Source organism: Clarias gariepinus, chromosome 2 (genome assembly GCF_024256425.1).
Source record: "Clarias gariepinus isolate MV-2021 ecotype Netherlands chromosome 2, CGAR_prim_01v2, whole genome shotgun sequence".
Lineage (NCBI taxonomy): Eukaryota > Metazoa > Chordata > Actinopteri > Siluriformes > Clariidae > Clarias > Clarias gariepinus.
The window spans coordinates 11,819,773-11,840,348 of NC_071101.1; the positions used below are offsets into that span (position 1 = coordinate 11,819,773).

At 40.6% G+C, this 20,576-nt stretch overlaps 3 gene segments (V, D, J or C); 2 read left to right on the top strand and 1 right to left on the bottom strand.

Moving 5' to 3' along the window:
* The first annotated feature begins 1,348 nt into the window (after nt 1-1,348).
* Nucleotides 1,349-3,074, top strand: LOC128539755 (Ig kappa-b4 chain C region-like). The segment is given in 3 exon segments: nt 1,349-1,375; nt 1,806-1,890; nt 2,643-3,074. Coding segments are annotated over 3 exon segments (432 nt in total).
* Nucleotides 3,075-8,783: 5,709 nt separating this feature from the next.
* LOC128539771 (Ig kappa-b4 chain C region-like) lies at nt 8,784-10,892 on the top strand. The segment is given in 3 exon segments: nt 8,784-8,807; nt 9,607-9,691; nt 10,465-10,892. Coding segments are annotated over 3 exon segments (429 nt in total).
* Nucleotides 10,893-16,743: 5,851 nt separating this feature from the next.
* On the bottom strand, nt 16,744-17,706 carry LOC128539787 (immunoglobulin kappa variable 6-21-like). The segment is given in 3 exon segments: nt 16,744-16,778; nt 17,222-17,452; nt 17,658-17,706. Coding segments are annotated over 3 exon segments (315 nt in total).
* Nucleotides 17,707-20,576: the final 2,870 nt, after the last annotated feature.

The window sequence follows — 20,576 nt, forward strand, 5'->3', positions numbered from 1 at the left end:
TTCAGGGGGGCCAAACTGATAATAAAACTTATATAAAGAAAGGACAAGAAGAAAAAAAGTCAGAAGATCATGTATAAAACAGGGCCATCAGCTGGAGAAATTAGATCACATTAAAACATTAATGCTACATGGCAGGGCTGAAGTGTTTCCTGAAAGAGAAACGAGAAAAACTTACTAACAAAACAGATTATTAACAGTAACTGATATTCTGTCAGAATCTGAGACTAATATGGGCAGGATGAGTGATAGAGACTGAACGAAGAAGGAAAGTTATCCACTAAACAGTAAAATTCATAAATTACCAGAATAATTTATAAAACAACAGCAGTATTAATTTTACAGTAGTGTCAATGGAGTGGACTGAGTACAGTGTGGCGTTATTATTATTGAGAGATTTCTGATGTGAGTTGTGAGTTAGTGTGGTGTGGTTCCTCTCCTCTACAAAGTGTTATTGTGTCGTATCACATCCTCCAACTCAGGACCTGCAGTCACTCCCAGCTGCAGCAGTGCAGTCTCTCTACAATCTGACTGAGGGAGGTTTTTGTGCGACTCTATAACACTGTGTGAACACACAGCTGCTAGGACAGTGAGCACTCTGACAGTAGTAATCTGCTGCATCTTCAGTCTGGACTCCACTGATGGTCAGAGTGAAATCAGATCCAGATCCACTGCCACTGAAACGAGCTGGAAAACCTGACTGTTGCTGATTTACAAATTTAATCAGGAGTTTAGGAGCTTCTCCAGGTTTCTGCTGATACCAGTGTAAGAACTCACCATTTGAGTCCTTGTACACTGCCTGACTGGTTCTACAGTTGATGGTGACTGTTTCTCCTGGAAGAGCAGATTTTACTGCAGGAGTCTGAGTTACTGTGACTTGACCTCTGCATTCTGTGAAATACATATTATAATTCACCATGAGACTGAAACATTATAATACATAAAAATGTGTATTTGTATAAAGAGATGATTGTAGAGATAAAATCTGAAGCAGTGTCTGACCTTGAGTCCAGAGGATCAGTGTCCAGATGAAGATGGGGATCAAAGTCATGGTAGCTCTGGGTGAAGTTGCTGTAGCAGCAGCTCTCAGTCATGAAGTGTTAAAGTCACAGCGCTATAAACACTCCCAGAGCACTGAAGCATGTGCTGCTAATGCAAAGTGACCTCTAAGTATGAAAACACCTTTACCACATTCCCCCAATCTGTGAGTTTTGGTTCTGCGGTCAGATGGAGATTTTCTGTAAAATACTTTTAGGTCTAAGATCCATAAATAAGTAAATTAGAGAAAGAAGCTAACACTGGATGTGTTTGTACTGAATGTTAATGAGTTTCTCACTGTAGTGGATTTATGATGGAAGAATCAGCATCAGTGTTGGCAGTAAGTAAATACACACTGTTTTTGACTATAGAATATTGTTTTAATTACTGTATGATTACTGTATAAATATCACATTATCACTTTTAATCAGTCAAAAAAGTGAAAATTCAATAATATACTACAAATTTCCCATTAGAAGATCAGTATTTTATTAAGTGAGCCATTATGAGTAAACATGTTAAACTGCAAATCTAAATATTATAAATTTTAAGATCTTTAATTTGTGTAGTCTATTTGAATGACTTACACTTAAGCTTTATCATCAATTTAACTTAATATTGGTGTTTAAAAGTAGAGTAAAACATGAAAACATGATAAAAAAAACAGTCAGACAGTTAGTATATTAATCAGCTATTGTAAACAGAAGTTGGTGTTTTGTAGCTATTTTGTAATAAGAGGTTTAAATGGATGGAGAGAGCAGTGAGTTTAGAGCAGCAGGGTTTTTGTACGGCCACTAAACCTGTTTGTATCACTGTGGTGGACTTTTGGTGGAGGAACCAAACTGTCTGTGGGCCGTAAGTAACCTGTTTACTAATAACTGAAATACAGTGTGTTTAAATTAATGACTGAAATAGAGTGTGTTCAGATTAATGACTGAAATCACATGTGTACTGATTATTTTTTGCAGTGTAAGGATATAAATTATGTATTACTTTTCTGAATTCATTATCCTCAATACTTATCAGTCAAAAATCCAGAACTATTTTCTTAATTCTTTTGTGTGTTTTAAATGTTTGACAAAGTGGATCTGACTATAGGGGTAATAAATAATTTTTATTTAATCCACAAAACATTCATGATGCCGTAATCTAGATCTTCTAATAGTGAATATTATGATGATTTATTGTTCAATTAAATACATCCAATTTCTCAGATACATTGGATCTTTGAACTTAGGTAAATGTTAAAGCCTAAAAACAATATTTTAATGACAACTATTGTTTTGTTAAATTCTGTTTATTTATCTTATCACATTTTAAATAAACATTGATTTGAACATGCAATGATCACAGTGATATATATCAGTATAGATTAAATTCAACATAATTTAAGTTTAAGATTCTGAGAAAACAATAATTTAATTTATGTAAATATAAGATGTAAAGTATTTAAACTGAATGTGAAATGTTTGTGATGCTCCACTGAACTCAGTTCTGCTCTGTAAGATATAAAAGGAAGTGAAACACACAGTGAACGGAAATGAAGCCTGAGTGATTGACAGCTGTCCATTCCTGTCTCAACTGTGCATTTGTGTGCATGTGTGTAGGTCTCACCCGGCCCAGTGTGACGGTGCTGCCCCCATCCCGTGTGGAGCTGCAGCAGGAGAAGGTCACACTCATGTGTGTGGCCAACAAGGGCTTCCCCTCGGACTGGAGGCTGACCTGGAAGGTTAATGGAAACAGCTGGACCTCGGGGGAGAGTCACAGTGCTGATGTTCTGCACACAGACGGCCTCTACAGCTGGAGCAGCACGCTGACCCTTCGCTCAGAGCAGTGCAGGAACAAGCTGGTGACCTGTGAGGCCTTTAAGGAGAACCAACCTACTGTGGTGAGCACAGTGAACATAGAGCAGTGCTCAGAGCTGTGAGCTCACACACACTTTACTCAGCTCACCTTCTACTGCTTCACTGTGTGTTACATCTGGTCTTTACTGCTTAAATGTCCCATTTTTAAATAAAAGCCTTTGTTCAACAATAAAACAGCATTCTGATTTTCATCTTGTTGTATTTTTATACAGATTACTTTTTATCACCTACTTCTCAGTGTAACTCAGCACATCATCTTTAATGTCTTTAATGAAACTTCTGACAAAATTTTAATTATAAGCTAGAAATCTAAGAACAACCCAGTTCATTATCAAAACCAATAGTCCTGCATGGATATATTGCCATGAAACAATAATAATCATGTAAACATTTTTAAGAGTCAGCTTTTTGCTGGGAGGCGGCACGTAGTGGTGTAGTGGTTAGCACTGGCGCCTTGCACCTCCAGGGTCTGGGTTCGATTCCCAGCCAGGCTTGATTCCAGTCTCTGTGTGCATAGGGTTTGCATGTTCTACATGTGCTTTGTGGGTTTCCTCTGGGTACTCTGGTTCTCTTCCACAGTCCAAAGATATGCAGGTTAGGCTAATTGGTGGAAATTTTTATTTTTTATTAACTCATTAACAACAAAGAGTAAAGAGACGATGGTGAGGAACTGTTTATACTTTAGCTCATGTTTGTGGTTTAATAGAAATAAGAAAATAAATTGTTTGTGAAAAAATAAGCAGCTTTGAGGTAATAAACACTAACTCTGATTCACGTTTACCCATAATACACCATCACTGTGGGTTATTTATCTATAAAAATTCAAATTCAAATTTTATTTGTCACATACACAGTACAATATGCAGTGAAATGCTTATACGACCGCCGGTGACCTTAAAAAGAAAATAAAAAAACTTTATATAAGAAATAAATATTAATAAAAAGATATAAAATACAAAGGAAAATAAATGTACAGTAACTAGTAAAATAAACAAACTGTACAGATAAGGGCATGTAAAAATATCACAAAATATAGAATATACTGTAGGAATATGGGGAAGAAATATATATATATAAATTTTAAAATGTTTTAAAGTGGCATTAAAATGTTTTAAAGTGACAAAGTGTCATGTGCAATGGCAGATAAACATGTATTGTATAAAGTGACTTATGAAAAGTGCATGGCTTTAGATATGTAAATATGTATTGCATGAATGTGTCCATGATTGTCCAGTCAGTGTCAGTGTTTAAAAGATATTACTCCTGTGTGGTGTGATGTAATTGAGAGACCTTATCGCCTGCGGGAAGAAGCTCCTCTACAGTCTCTCTGTGTTGGCCTTCAGGGAGCGGAATCGCTTCCCAGACCGCAACAGAGAAAACAGTCCATTGTTGGGATGGCTGAGATCCTTCACAATCTTCCTGACCTTGGTCCAGCACTGCTTGCTGTAGATCAGGTGCAGGTCAGGGAGCTCGGTGCGGATGATTCGCTCAGCTGATCGCATCACCCTCTGTAGAGCCCGTCTGTTCTGCATGGTGCTGTTCCCAAACCAGGTCGTAATGTTTCCCGTCAGGATGCTCTCTATGGTACAGGAGTAGAAATTCCTGAGCACCTTAGAGGGCAGTCTAAAGTCTCTCAAGCGTCTGAGGTGATAAAGATGCTGCCGGGCCTTTTTTACCACGGTGTTGATGTGACAGGACCATGACAGGTCCTGCGTGATGTGAACACCGAGGTATCAGAAGCTGTCCACTCTCTCCACTAGGCTCCTGTTGATGATGGGGGTCTGGTAGTTCCTCTCCTGCTTTGTACTAAAGTCCACTATCAGCTCCTTTGTCTTGCTGACGTTCAGGAGGAGATTGTTTCTCTGGCACCAGTTCTCCAGATTTACAATCTCCTCTAGGTAGGCCGACTCATCATTGTTAGAGATCAGGCCCACCACGACAGTGTCGTCAGCAAACTTGATGATGGCGGTGGAGTTGGTAGTGGCCACGCAGTCGTGGGTGTACAAAGAGTACAGCAGGGGGCTTAGAACACAACCCTGGGGGGCTCCAATGCTGAGAGTGAGTGAGGCTGAGACATGTCCGCCCATCCTTACTTCCTGTGGTCTGCCAGTCAGAAAATTGGAGATCCACTGACACATGGATGAGCTGAGTCCCAGGTGCTCCAGCTTGGTGGTGAGTGTGGAGGGAATTATGGTATTAAATGCAGAGCTGTAGTCGATGAAGAGCATTTTAACATAATTCCCTTTCCTAGTGTCCAGGTGAGTAAGTGATGCATGGAGGAGATGAGAGATTGTATCGTCTGTGGAACGGTTCTGGCGGTATGCAAACTGTAGTGGGTCGAGTGTGTCCGGTAGTGAAGAAATGATGAAGTCTCTGACCAGGCGTTCAAAGCACTTCATCACTACTGAGGTGAGGGCTACAGGGCGATAGTCATTAAGAGAAGCAGGATGAGGTTTCTTCGGAAAAGAAACAATGATGGACTCTTTGAAGCATGTGGGGATCACCGACTGAGATAAAGAGATGTTGAATATCTCAGTGAACACAGGTGCTAGCTGGTCTGTGCAGGCTCTGAGGATACGACCTGAGATGCCGTCTGGTCTTGCTGCTTTCCTGGTGTTCACTCTCTTGAAGGCTCTCCTCACGTCATGCTCAGTGATGATGAACGCACTTCCGGTGCTGGCAGTGTCTTCCTGTCTGCAGCCATTAGCGCCGCTAGCATTAGCATTGCTAGCGTCTTTAGCTGCAGCCTCGAAGCGAGCATAGAAAGTATTCAGCTCGTCTGCCAGAGTCGCGTCCGCGTTTGTCATGCCGGTTGTTGTTGTTTTATAGTCCGTTATTGTCCTTAATCCCTGCCACAGGCTCCTAGAGTCACTCTGTTGGAGCTGTGACTCTAGTTTTCTCCGGTAGCGCTGCTTCGCCTCTTTCACCGCCTTCCGGACGCTGTATGACGCAGCCTTGTACGGTTCCATGTCCCCCGATGCGAGTCCCGTGTTGTAGGCAGCGGTGCGAGATTTCAGAGCGTCGCGGATAGTTTTATCCACCCACGGCTTCTGGTTGGGAAACGTTCTGATAGTCTTTTTCTCTACAGTATCATCCGCTAGTTTCCCAATGAATCCCACAACCACTTCCGTAAACACGCCGACGTCATCATCGGAGCTGTTTCCGCACATGTCCCAGTCTGCGTCATCGAGTGCGTCCTGTAATGCGACCACCGATTGGTCCGTCCAGCGCGCGACCTCCCTTTGAACCGGAACTTCCTGTTTCAGCCATTGTTTGTATTTTGGCATGAGGAAGATGGCGGCGTGGTCGGATTTACCAAACGGTGGGCAAGATTGTGCCTTGTAGCCGTCCTTGACCGTTGTATAACAATGATCCAGTGTCCTTTCGCCCCTGGTGGGGCAGGTGATGTGCTGATAAAAGCTCGGCGCTGCGCGTTTGAGGTTGGCACTGTTAAAGTTCCAATAAGTGCAGCGTACCGGTGTTGTGATTGTTGCTGTGTGAGTGCCTCATGCAGCTCGCATAAGGCAGTGTCCGTGGCCGCTTGTGGTGGAATATAAACGGCACTGATTATGGCCGATGTAAACTCCCGAGGTAGATAAAAAGGATGACACATGATGGACAGTAGTTCCAGATTTGGTGTGCAGGAGTGTGTAAGAGGAACAACGCTCGCGCTATTGCACCAGCTGCTGTCCATGCGGTGAACCGAGAAGAACTCAGCCGGCTGGATGGCGTGGTCCGGCACCGCTGGGTTCAGCCATGTCTCAGTGAAGCAGAGGAGATTGCAGTCCCGAATGTCTCTCTGGAACCTTATCCTGGCCCTGAGGTCATCGAGCTTGTTTTCCAGTGACTGGACGTTGGCGTGCAGGATGCTAGGCAGAGGTGTGCGGTGTGCACGGGCTCTCAGCCTGTTCCTGACGCCGACTCCTTTCCCCTTTGGGGGCGCCGCTTCGCGTCGCGTCCTTTGTTCTCTCTCAGGATCTCACTCGGCCAGCTCGGATCCGGATTTAAAAACGTTGAATTGTGAGTACATTGTATACCAATAGATACAAGAGTGTATCTATCACAACCAATGTACTCCATGGTGGTAATTTTGCCGATTTTAAAACACTGAAAACTAATTTAAAAAACAAAAACAGAGAAAAGGTGGTCGGAGCAGTCGTGACGGCAGCCGACCTCACCGGCGCCATCTTGGATCTAATGGACATAAGGCGAGGTCTTACGGGGAAAAGGGTCATTTTATTTGGAAAAATAGGGAAGGTAAGGGTTAAAAAGGAGGGAGGAAGGAAGATTTAAAGGGGAGAAAAGAGGTCAAGGGACGGCATTACGGTCTCCTTTTTAAAGTCTCTAGGGTGCGAAACATTGCCCCGCTCGTGTGCCACTCTCTAATAAGGCCTCCGAGCGCCTCTTTCCTGTGCTTCCGGATCCTGTACTTAACTCTGCACTTCACTTTTACAATGTGAAGGTTTAGAGAGGTCCATTAATGAAAATCTTCGCCAGTTGGCCTGACCTGCCTGCCCTGACTCTTTCGCGAAACTGCAGAAAAGGGTGGCCATCTACATAGGGAGCGAGGAGCAATAACGATTGAGGTGCACTGTGGTGCCTGGTGTTCTTGACTTTTAATATGTTTTTTATTTCATTAAACTAAATTCTCCAGGACAGCTAAATAAAATAATTTAATTATATTATTATTATTTTATTATAATAAAAATGTTTTTGTCTCCCTTTTACTGTTAATATTTTAATAATATGCACAGTATTTTGTTGTAAAAAAAACTTCAGCAGCACTTCACGCTTCAGCAGCATTTAAGTGCTAATAAACAATAAAGAATCCTTTGTGAATAGAATTGTTTTATCTGCCTTTGAACAGAGAATGTGACTAAATAGGCTCCAGATCCACCGTGGCACTGACCAGCTTATAGCACTAAGTGAAGTGATGAATGAATGAGTGTGAGTTATGAGTCTCACTGAACTAGGTAAGACAGGCATCACTATCATGGGAGTGTACTGGGTCCTGGAGCAGCACTGTTCAATTAATTTACAGGGTGACCGTGACATATTTATATTTTGGTGAAGAGAAGCAACTGATTTTTTTTATATCTGAAAAAGATGAAAATAAAAATAATGAAGGAGTGGGATCAAAAATGTTTTGTGGTTATTTTCTCCTAAAACTAAGCCACCAACAGATGTGAAATTTCATTCTTTGTACCATCATATATAAAGCTGTGACCAAATTACGCATTGCTGAGCTAAAAAAAAAACTGATCCCAAATATCTCTTCTGTATGTTTTGTGTGTTATCAAAAGTTCATAAAGTGTGTGTCATTGTCTCGCATCACATCCTCTAACTCAGCACCTGCAGTCGCTCCAAGCGAATACAATCTGACTGAGGGAGGTTTTTGTACGACTCTATAACACTGTGTGAACAGCCAGTTGCTACTGATGGAATGTAAACTCTGACAGTAGTAATCTGCTGCATCTTCAGTCTGGACTCCACTGATGGTCAGAGTGAAATCAGATCCAGATCCACTGCCACTGAAACGAGCTGGAAAACCTGACTGTCGCTGATTTACAAGTTTAATCAGGAGTTTAGGAGCTTCTCCAGGTTTCTGCTGATACCAGTGTAAGTGTTGACCAGCTGAGTCTGTGTACACGGCCGGACTGGTTCTACAGTTGATGGTGACTGTTTCTCCTGGAAGAGCAGATTTCACTGCAGGAGTCTGAGTTACTGTGACTTGACCTCTGCACTCTGTAAAAATATAAGGATAATGCATCAAGAAACTGAACCTCTATAATAGAAACTTTGAGTGTATTTGTATAAAGAGATGATTGTAGAGATAAAATCTGAAGCAGTGTCTGACCTTGAGTCCAGAGGATCAGTGTCCAGATGAAGACGGGGATCAAAGTCATGGTAGCTGTGGGTGAAGTTGCTGTAGCAGCAGCTCTCAGTCATGAAGTGTTAAAGTCGCAGCGCTATAAACACTCCCAGAGCACTGAAGCATGTGCTGCTAATGCAAAGTGTCCTCTAAGTATGGAAACACCTTTACCACATTTCCCCAATCTTACTGTAATTCTCACACTACTACAGAGTTATTGTGTGAGTTTTGCTTCTGGGGTCAGATGGAGATTTTCTGCAAAATACTTTTAGGTCTAAGATGCATAAATAAGTGAATTAGAGAGAAACTTAAACTTACACTGGATGTGTTTGTACTGAATGTCAATGAGTTTTTTACTGTAGTGGATTTATGGTGGAAGAAGCAGCATCAGTGTTAGTGAGTAAATACACACTGTTTTAGACAGTAGAATATTTTTTAAATTACTGTAGGATTAAATATGACATTAACACTTTTAAACAGTCAAAAAAGTGGAGGAATCCACTCCAAATGTTCAGTCATTTATTACAAAATTTCCATTAGTAAATTAATGTTGTATTAAATCAGCCATTATGGGTAAAACTGTTTAACTGCAGATCTGAAATTTGTAAATTGTTTGAGCTTTTAATCTGTGTAATTTATCTGTATGTGTTACACTCTATTTGTATTCTCAGTTTAAAGTATTAGTTTTAGTTTTTAGAAGTAAAATAAAATACTGAGCTGTGATAAACCAGTCAGAAAGTTAATGTATTAATCAGCTATTGTAAACAGAAGTTCTTGTTTTGTAGCTGTTCTGTAATAAGAGATTTAAATGGATGGAGAGAGCAGTGAGTTTAGAGCAGCAGGGTTTTTGTACGGCCACTAAACCTGTTTGTATCACTGTGGTACACTTTTGGTGGAGGAACCAAACTGTCTGTGGGCCGTAAGTAACCTGTTTACTAATGACTGAAATACAGTGTGTTTAAATTAATTACTGAAATAGAGTGTGTTGATATTTAATTTCATGTGTCCAGATAAATTTTCAGTGTGTAAAAATATAGATTATAAATTCACGGTCATAAGTACTTAGTGATTTGTTATCCTTCATAAATCCAGAACTAATTAATTTTATTTCTTTTCTTTGTGTGTGTGTTGTACATAGATCAAATGTATCTGACTATAATGCTAATGGTCAATATTTATTTTAATCAAAACACAAAATATCTATTGCTGTTTGCGAATATTATTGTGAAATTTATGTTCAATTAAATACATGTAATTTCTCAGAAAAATTGGATCTATTAACAAAATGTTGAAACCTAAAAATATATTTTAATGAGAAACATTGTTGATGTTACATGCTGTTTATTTGTATTATCAAGTTTAAATAGTATTTAAATTAATCGGAGAATGCAATGATTACAGCAATATAATCAATATGTAAATGTAAATGCAGTATTCAATGCAGGTAATGATTCTGATTATTGAATATTCAACATAATTCATGTTTAATGTTCAGCAAAACAGTAATTTAATTCATGTAGATATAAGATGTAAAAAGTATTTAAACTGAACATAAAATGTTTGTGATGCTCCACTGAACTCAGTTCTGCTCTGTAAGATATAAAAGGAAGTGAAACACACAGTGAGCTGAAATGAAGCCTGAGTGACTGACAGCTGTCCATTCCTGTCTCAACTGTACATTTGTGTGTGTAGGTCTCACCCGGCCCAGTGTGACGGTGCTGCCCCCCTCCAGTGTGGACCTGCAGCAGGAGAAGGTCACACTCGTGTGTGTGGCCAACAAGGGCTTCCCCTCGGACTGGAGGCTGACCTGGAAGGTTAATGGGAACAGCTGGACCTCGGGGGAGAGTCACAGTGCTGATGTTCTGCACACAGACGGCCTCTACAGCTGGAGCAGCACGCTGAGCCTCCGCTCGGAGCAGTGCAGGAACAAGCTGGTGACCTGTGAGGCCTTTAAGGAGAACCAACCTACTGTGGTGAACACAGTGAACATAGAGCAGTGCTCAGAGCTGTGAGCTCACACACACTTTACTCAGCTCACCTTCTACTGCTTCACTGTGTGTTACATCTGGTCTTTACTGCTCAAATGTCCCATTTTTAAATAAAAGCTTTTGTTTAACCATGAAACAGAATCCTGAATTTCCTCATGCATTTTATAGACATCACTTTTTATCACATGCTTCTCAGTGTAACTGCTTTGCATTTTTAAATATTATTAAACTATAGTACAGACACTCCTGATGAAATAACAATCATGAGCTAGACATCTAAAAACAACAAAGTTCATTATTAAAATCTATAATCCTTACACCATCACTGTAGGCTGTTTTTCTATATGAGCAAATTAAGTGCTTATAAATTATATAAATTATGTTGCTTAAATACAAAGGTGGAAAGTACCGAATTGCATTTACTCACATTACTGTAATTGTGTAGTTCTTTTTGATTGATTGATGGGCGGGGAGAACAAACGCGATAAATTCACAAGAATGATGGAGGCGGACAAAACAGATGCCAATGATCCAGACCCAGCTAAAAGCGAAATGCCAGCAAATTCTCATGAAGCAAACCCCTGGCCATTGTAACGGCCACTACCATGTTGTATACCATATTATGTATGTATGTATGTCGGCCTTTTAAGAGTTGCCTCCCTCAGTGTGTGCGCTGCAGAGGTGTGTGAGTGAGTAGGAGAGAACGGAGTAAGAGCTCAGGTGTGCTGCTCACCCCCGAAACACTCTATTCTTTTATCTTTCCTTTTACTTTTACTTTATGTGTCGTATTATAATTTTATGAGGCTGAAAGAGGCCGATAAAGGTTTTGTGTTGAACGTTATTTTTGGCTCTGAGCTCTTTTTTCCCTCGGCCATCCGGCGCAAAGCGTCACACCATATTTAAGTGACCACTTTGATTTCAAGCAAGAAAAAGGTAACAGCTTTATTATGCAAAGGTGTTTTTTTAGTTCAAAACAACTAGTTTGAGATTTATATCCAGCTGTCTTTTTTGAACTACAGTACACTAGAATCCCCCATTCCACCCCTGCTGTTAAAAAAGTAACTCTGTAACTTTACTTGTACTTCAGTAAAATTTCACTAAGGTAACAGTACATGAGTACAAAAGGTTATTACTCTTTTCACCGTTCCTTACAGTCTATAATAAATAATAGACCAGTGCTGTCTATTAAACAACTGATTTTTTGAGGAAATCATTACAGACGTCTCTTCAATGCTGGTGGTTAAAGCACTTTGTAAAGTAACTAGTACATATTTTGTGCTTTTAATGTGTGCCCATAAAGTTGGAAAGTGAATCAGTGATTTGTATTTTGCATAAACATTTAGCAATCAGACACAGTCAGACCCTGGATAGTTAGATGGGCTTTAAATTAGGTGTACTTGGTGTACTTTCTTTACACTAAATTTTCTAGGACAGCTAAATAACTTGATTGCATCATAATTCATTTAAACATTTTAACAATGTGTGTTTTGTTGTAATGGACTAATGAACTTGTGGGTGAGTATATTGTATGACACAAAACTGCTTCACCTCAGAAGGATCAACCAGCATAGAGCAGGAAAGTATCAATCCTTAAGTTCAAGTTCAAGTTTATTTGTCACATGCACAATCATACAGAGTACAATATGCAGCGAAATAATTTTTGCGACCACAGAGTCGCGACGGCAGCCACCTAACCGGCGCCATCATAGAAAATAAGGAATAAGATACATTAGGATAACGAGGGTAAAAAAAATGGTTGACGGAACATATTATACTTTTACGGTTTTATTTCTTAATGCTGTTTATTCTGAAATGCATTTATAAGAAAGTCGTGATTATATCATAAAATATATTGAAAATAAATCATTCATGTATCATCAATATATTTTAGTCACATTGCTACTCACCTCTTCCAGTCCTTCAACAGCAATAGAGGGCTAATACACACTAAAGACTCCTTTGTGACTAAAATTGTTCTGCACCTGAACACAGAATGTGACAGGATAGGCTCCAGATCCACTGTGGCCCTGACCACTTAAAGCATTAAGTGAAGATGAATGAATGAGTGTGAGTGATGTATAATGATGTAAAATGAGTCTTACTGAGCTTAGAAAGAAGTGTACTGGGTGCTTGTGTTACACATTTACAAAGGGTCACAGTAGCTTCAATAAATAATGGGCTTATGGATTGGGAAACAGAACGAACATCAGATGCAAATGAAAATAATGACTGCAGAAATGACCAGACTGGGGGTCGCTTTCAACTAAAATAAATAAAACAGTGCTGAGCCGAACACAAAACTGAGCCCTCATTTTTCTATCCTGTGTTCTGTGCAGCTACAATCATCCAAAAGCTAATTCATGATAATGATAATATGATTCAGTTTGTGTCATATCACATCCTCCAACTCAGCACCTGCAGTCGCTCCCAGCTGCAGCAGTGCAGTCTCTCTACAATCTGACTGAGGGAGGTTTTTGTACGACTCTATAACACTGTGTGAACCAGTAGCCAGTGATGCTATGGTGACTCTGACAGTAGTAATCTGCTGCATCTTCAGTCTGGACTCCACTGATGGTCAGAGTGAAATCAGATCCAGATCCACTGCCACTGAAACGAGCTGGAAAACCTGACTGTAGCTGATTTGCAAATTTAATCAGGAGTTTAGGAGCTTCTTCAGGTTTCTGCTGATACCAGTATAAGTAGTTGTTATTTGACACTGCCTGACTGGTTCTACAGTTGATGGTGACTGTTTCTCCTGGAAGAGCAGATTTCACTGCAGGAGTCTGAGTTACTGTGGCTTGACCTCTGCATTCTGAGACAAAAAATAATGTAGGATGAATTATAACCAATGAAAGAATTAGAATTAACAAGAAGTATATTTTTATGAAGAAATGATTGTAGAGATAAAACCTGAAGCAGTGCCTGACCTTGAGTCCAGAGGATCAGTGTCCAGATGAAGACGGGGATCAAAGTCATGGTAGCTGTGGGTGAAGTTGCTGTAGCACCAGCTCTCAGTCATGAGGTGTTAAAGTCACAGCGCTATAAACACTCCCAGAGCACTGAAGCATGTGCTGCTAATGCAAAGTGTCCTCTAAGTATGGAAACACCTTCACCACATTCCCCAAATCTTACTGTAATTCTCACACTACTACAGAGTTATTGTGTGAGTTTTAAAATTTCAGATCACATGGAGATTTTCCTTAAAATACGTTTTGCTTCATGATGTATAAATAAGTGAATTAAAGAGAGAAGCTTTAAACTTTTACTGGTCACATTTTTAATTATAATTTGGGACAGTAGCAATAAATCCTGAGCAATATTGTTTTATTGTTGATTTCCTTTTAATGATAATCCATAAATAATTATTAAAATAATCTCCAAAATATTAAAAAAAGAGATAATTTGACCCTAATTAGATGCTTATTCATGCACAGTGTGTTTTCTTCATAAGATGAAAAATGTTTTGTTCAGCTGCAGTTTGGTTGGATGACATTAGCAGAATTGTGGTTTAATGTGCAGATAAACTTCTGCTCTACAATAGCTATATCACAGTATAACATAACAGTGTGTTAGAATTGAGATTACCATTAATACAACTCTGTGTGTGTGTGTGTGTGTGTTCCTGACTCTCTGCCTGCTCTCAGCCTATTCTCCACAGGGGGCACTGATGAGCTGGACCGTGGATGGTGCAGAGGTGAACAAGGGGATAGTGACCAGCGCGGAAGAATGGCTTTTACAGCCGCAGCAGCACCCTGACCCTCAGCAAAGAACGCTGGGAAGAGTCCGAGGTGTTCGGCTGTACCGTCTCCTACCACGACACGACTCAGATCACCTCGTTCCGAAAGAGTCGCTGTGACGCTCACTAGAAATCAAGTGTACACTTTAAAACATGCTTAGTGGTCTAAAATGGTGTCAGTGGTGTAGCTATGCTGAAATAAAGTTTTAATGTGGAAAGCACGTCTCCTTTTTCAGTTGTGAAGTGTCTTTGGCAGCGATTTGGAACAGCAGCTTAAACAGCAGGTCGAGTGCAGTGTGTGTGTTGTGCTTGAGTGAGTTTGTCTGAAGAGCCATGAACATCTGCTGAAAGTGCTGGTCTATTCTGAGAACTGTTCATGCAAATGAGTGTGTGTGTGTGTGCTTGTGTGTGTGTTTCACTGAGTATATTTGATGCTTTATGTGCTACTGGATAACACTTATTTTTTATTTTTCTGACTGGTTAGAATGTGCCTAAAAAAATAATGACATATAATGCATAACACTAAAATATTGTACAATTAAAAAAAAACTGTTTGAAGGAAGACTTCTGAAATTACCTTGATTTACAAAAAGTTCTGATCAGAATGAAGCATTGACTGCTTTTATTTAGAAAGTAATAGAGGGTTAGTCCACACGAAGCCAGTGCGTTCCCTATCCGATAATTTTTTTCCCTCGTTCTAAAAAAAATTGCGTACACACGAAACCACTGAAAACGGTGTAGTATATATGCCAGACCAGTATGGGGCGCTGTAATTCCGCCATAGAGATACACTATACACGGAGAAGAAGACTTTAAGCATGCGCATAACCTTGCGCGCTGTATACGAACCAAGATGGTGTTGTCCATTATCGCTTGTTGCTCATAACAGTTGCATAGAAGCAATAGATTTTGCTGTAATAAAGCTAGCAGGCTTTGTAGCAACACGAACACAATCATGTAGTCCGCCATTATTGTTGTTGCTGTTACGTGTGACGCAGCCGACACGTGATGTGATGACATCATCGTTTCACAAAAATATACAGATTGGCTGTACACACGAAACCGCAAGAGTGTCGTTTTCATATTTATCCACTTTGGGACCCGGTTTCAAAAAATAGCGGTTTCAGTCTCCTAAAACGCCGGATCCGTGTGGATGAAACGCCAATACGATAAAAAATGTATACGTATACAGCGAAACGCTTCTCCGTGTGGACAGGCCCAGAGTCTTATTAAAGACCATATTCTTTTCTCTCTCTTTTTGTCACACACACACACACACACACACATGCACAAACATACACAGGGTTTGATCTTTCTCTCTGAGTCGATGGACATCATAGGAAATTTCCTAAATGTAAATGTACTTAATGGAGTCTTCCACTGTAATGTATGAGCAGGTAATGCACTACACACACTAATCACTACTTACCTCCTGCTGTGTATTAAGAACACATGGCTGTTTTTCAGCCCACTTAAACCCTTTTTTTATTTACATAAATGTATTAGATTCTTTCATCGAGTGAATGCAGAATTACCAGAAAACAGAGGAAATGACGGCTGTTCCTTAAATCTCCTGATATCTGTTACTGAAGGTCTCCCTCTCCTCTCTTTAGAACAGAAAAAAGAGCTCGAACTGATATTTAATCTTTATTTAGTTTTGGTCATGTAATGATAAGTCCGTCAGCTTTATCAAGCCCAGAGATACCAGATTGCTCTGAATTAATCATGACTTAACTACTCATTATATACGTACAGGAATGCTATCTATAACTTTTATCCAATTTTGAATGTGTTGATGTTTGTACATCATATACCAATACATCATAGTGACGCATCTCTAGTGATATACGACAAGCTGAGATTTAATTTCAGCTAAAGAGCTGCTGAGGTATAGTTACTTGTAAGTAGAGCAGGAAGAAGAAGAGTGCAGAATACTAAGTAATAATCTGAAAAATTAAGCTGGATAACACTGATACCTCTTCAGCTTGCTGTGGAAGGATGGATGACCATGTCCAAAAAGTTTACATTATTGTGCATTAGAGGAAAGTTGTTAAATCTCAGTATATAGGAGTTGAAGAGAGGAAGCAAAGTCAGGAGGACTGGAGGCTTGACTAAAAAGGGGGGTTACATATTAAAAAGATAACAGATGGGTAATAATAGGAGGTTTAGATTAGATTCAAAGAACATCAGCTTCATTCCCAAATGTTAAGAGAAAGTCTTTGAGGACAAGAGGAGTTACACCAATCACTATGGGAGAATCGAGAGCATGGTTGAACTGTGTACTAAAAGAGACACAAGAAAAACACAATTGAAACTGGGAGCAGATTATTAACAGTGACTGACATCAAGGAAGAAAGGCAGGCAGTAATATGGGTAGAATAAATGATAGAGACAGACCCCCAAAAAATTAATAAATAAATAAAAATCCACCAAACACTAACAATCATGAGAAATAATACCAAAAATGTATAAAACAGAAGTATTAATTATACAGAAGTGGCCATGGTGGACTCTGTGCAGTCTGGTGTTATTACTTCTAATGTGAGTTGTGTGGTGTGGTTCCTCTCCTCTACAGAGTGTCACTGTGTCGTATCACATCCTCCAACTTAGCACCTACAGTCGCTTCCAGCTGCAGCAGTGCAGTCTCTCTACAATCTGACCAAAGGAGGTTTTTGTACGACTCTATAACACTGTGTGAACACACCACCACTGTGGTAACTCTGACAGTAGTAATCTGCTGCATCTTCAGTCTGGACTCCACTGATGGTCAGAGTAAAATCAGATCCAGATCCATTGCCACTGAAATGAGCTGGAAAACCTGACTGTAGCTGATTTGCACATTTAATCAGGAGTTTAGGAGCTTCTCCAGGTTTCTGCTGATACCAGTATAGGTTGTCACCAGATGAGCCGTTGTACACAGCCGGACTGGTTCTAGAGTTGATGGTGACTGTTTCTCCTGGAAGAGCAGATTTCACTGCAGGAGTCTGAGTTACTGTGGCTTGACCTCTGCACTCTAAAAATATATTATAATATATATTATAATTCATTATAATAAAAATATGCATCATAATTCACCATAAAACTGAAACATTATAATACATAAAAATGTGTATTTGTATGAAGAGATAATTGTCAAGATAAAATCTGAAGCCGTGTCTGACCTTGAGTCCAGAGGATCAGTGTCCAGATGAAGATGGGGATTAAAGTCATGGTAGCTGTGGGTGAAGTTGCTGTAGCAGCAGCTCTCAGTCATGAAGTGTTAAAGTCACAGCACTATAAACACTCCCAGAGCACTAAAGCATGTGCTGCTAATGCAAAGTGTCCTCCAAGTATGGAAACACCTTTACCACATTCCCCCAATCTTACTGTAATTCTCACACTACTACAGAGTTATTGTGTGAGTTTTGCTGCTGGGGTCAAATTGAGATTTTCTTTAAAATACTTTTAGGTCTAAGATCTAAAATTTAAGATTTCAGCTAATTTGAATCATGGGGCTGGTGAGGTCGGCTGTCGTCACGTCTGCTCTGACCTATTTTATTTTGTTAATTTTCAGAAACTTTGAACTGGCAAATTAATCACTATTGAGTGCATTAAGTAGGATAGAGATGCTCTTATTTTTATTTGTTTACAATGTACTCACAATTCGACAGTTTTAACTCCGGATCCGAGCTGGCCAAGTGAGATCCTGAGGGAGAACAAAGGATGCGAACCAGAAGCGGATGGCTCCAAGGAAAACGAGCCGGCGTCAGGAACAGGCTGAGAGCTCGTGCACACCGCACACCTCTGCCTAGCATCCTGCTCGCCAATGTTAAGTAACTGGAGAACAAACTTGATGACCACAGGGTCAGGGTAAAGTTCCTGGGAGACATTCTGCACTGCAATCTTCTCTGCTTCACCGAGACATAGCTAAACCCATGGGGTGCCGGACCACACCATCCAGCCAGCCAAGTTCTTCTCGGTTAACTGCATGGACAGGACACGGGACTCAGGAAAGTCAAGGAGATGCTGCGCGTGCTTAACGGTAAACAACAGCTGGTGCAACAGTGTGAGCGTTGTTCCTCTTACACGCTCCTGCACACCCAACCTGGAACTACTGTCCATCAAATGCCGTCCTTTTTATCTTCCTCGGGAGTTTACATCGGTCATAAGCAGCACCGTTTACATTCCACCAAAAGTGGACACAGACACTGCCTTATGCGAGCTGCATGCATTTACACAGCACCAAACACAACACCTGCGCTTATTGTGGCGGGGGACTTTAACAACACAAACCTCGAACAAGCAGCGCCGAACTTTTATCAACACATTACTGTCCCTGCCCCTGCTAAAGACGCTAGCGATGCTAATGCTAGAGGGGCTAATGGTTGCAAACAGATAGACACTGCCAGCACCGGAAACGCGTTCATCATCTCCAAGCATGACGTGAGGAGACCTGTCTGAAGAGTGAACACCAGGAAAGCAGCAGGACGGAAGCGCAGGTTAAGTCCTCAGAGCCTGTGCAGACCAGCTAGCATCTGTGTTTAGAGATATTCAACCTCTCCTTATCTTAGCCGGTAATCCCCACATGCTTTAAAGAGTTCATCATTGTTCCTGTTCCAAAGAAACCCCATCCTGCTTTCCTCAATGACTATCGCCCTGTAGCCCTCCCCCGTTGTAGTGATGAAGTGCCTTGAGCGGCTGGTCAGAGACTTCATCATCTTCTCACTACCTGACACACTGGATCCACTACAGTTTGCTTACCATTTAAACCGCTTTACAGATGACTCTTTCTCTCATCTACTCCATACATCTCTCACTCACCTGGACACTAGAAGGGGGAATTATGTTAAAATGCTTTTCATCAACTACTACCTGTTCAGCATTTAATACCATAATTAATACCATAAAGCACCTGGGACTCAGCTCATCTCTGTATCTCCAACTTCCTAGTTGGCAGACCACAGGCCGTAAGGATGGCCCCCCCTGCATACACGACTGCGTAGCCTCTACCAATTCCACCATCATCAAGTTTGCTGACAACACCATCGTGGTGGGATGATCACTGACAACAATGAGATGGCCTACCTGGAGGAGATTTGAAATCTGGAGAAATGGTGCCAGATGAACAATCTCCTTTTTAACATCAGCAAGACAAAGGAGTTGATAGTGGACTTTAGTACAAAGCAGGAGAGGAACTACCAGACCCACGTCATCAACAAAAGCCCAGTGGAGAGAGTGAACAGCTTCAAATACCTTGGTGTCCACATCATGCAGGACCTGTCATGGCCCGGAAGCATCTCTTTCAACTCAGACGCTCGAAAGACTTCAGATTGCCCTCGAGGGTGCTCAGGAATTTTTACTCCTGCAACATAGAGAGCATCCTGACAGGAAACATCACAACCTGGTTCGGAAACAGCACCATGCAGGACAGACGAGCTCTACAGAGGGTGGTGCGATCAGCTGAGCGCATCATCCTCACAGTGCTCCCTGACCTGCACTCAATCTATAGCAAGCAGTGCTGGACCAAGTCCAGGAAGATTGTAAAGGACCTCAGCCACCCCAGCAATGGACTGTTCTCTCTGTTGAGGTCAGGAAAGCGATTCCGCTCCCTGAAGACCGAGGAGTACGGAAAGACTAAGGAGGAGGAGCTTCTTCCCGCAGGCGATACGGTCTCTTAATCATTTTGCTGATCCACACATATGTTTCTTGCACTCACTCTGGACATTCTGGACATTCATTGACACTAGTGGACACTGCACACCTGCACATTACTTACTTATTCTATTTTTTTATCTGTTTCCCTGATTCACATCGTCATTTCAAATATGACACTTTCACACATATAATGCACACCCCCTGGACATTTCTATTCATATAAAATCATTCCCACTCAAAGTTTCCATAAATTCTATATTTTCTATATTGTACAGCTAGGTTTTTTTTTATTTTATTTTTCTAAAAAAATTTTTTTTAGATATTTTCTTATATTGTATATTTTGTTATTAATTTAGTTTCTCACTGTAGTAGATTTATGGTGGAAGAATCAGCATCAGTGTTGGCAGTGTATAAATACACACTGTTTTTGACTATAGAATATTGTT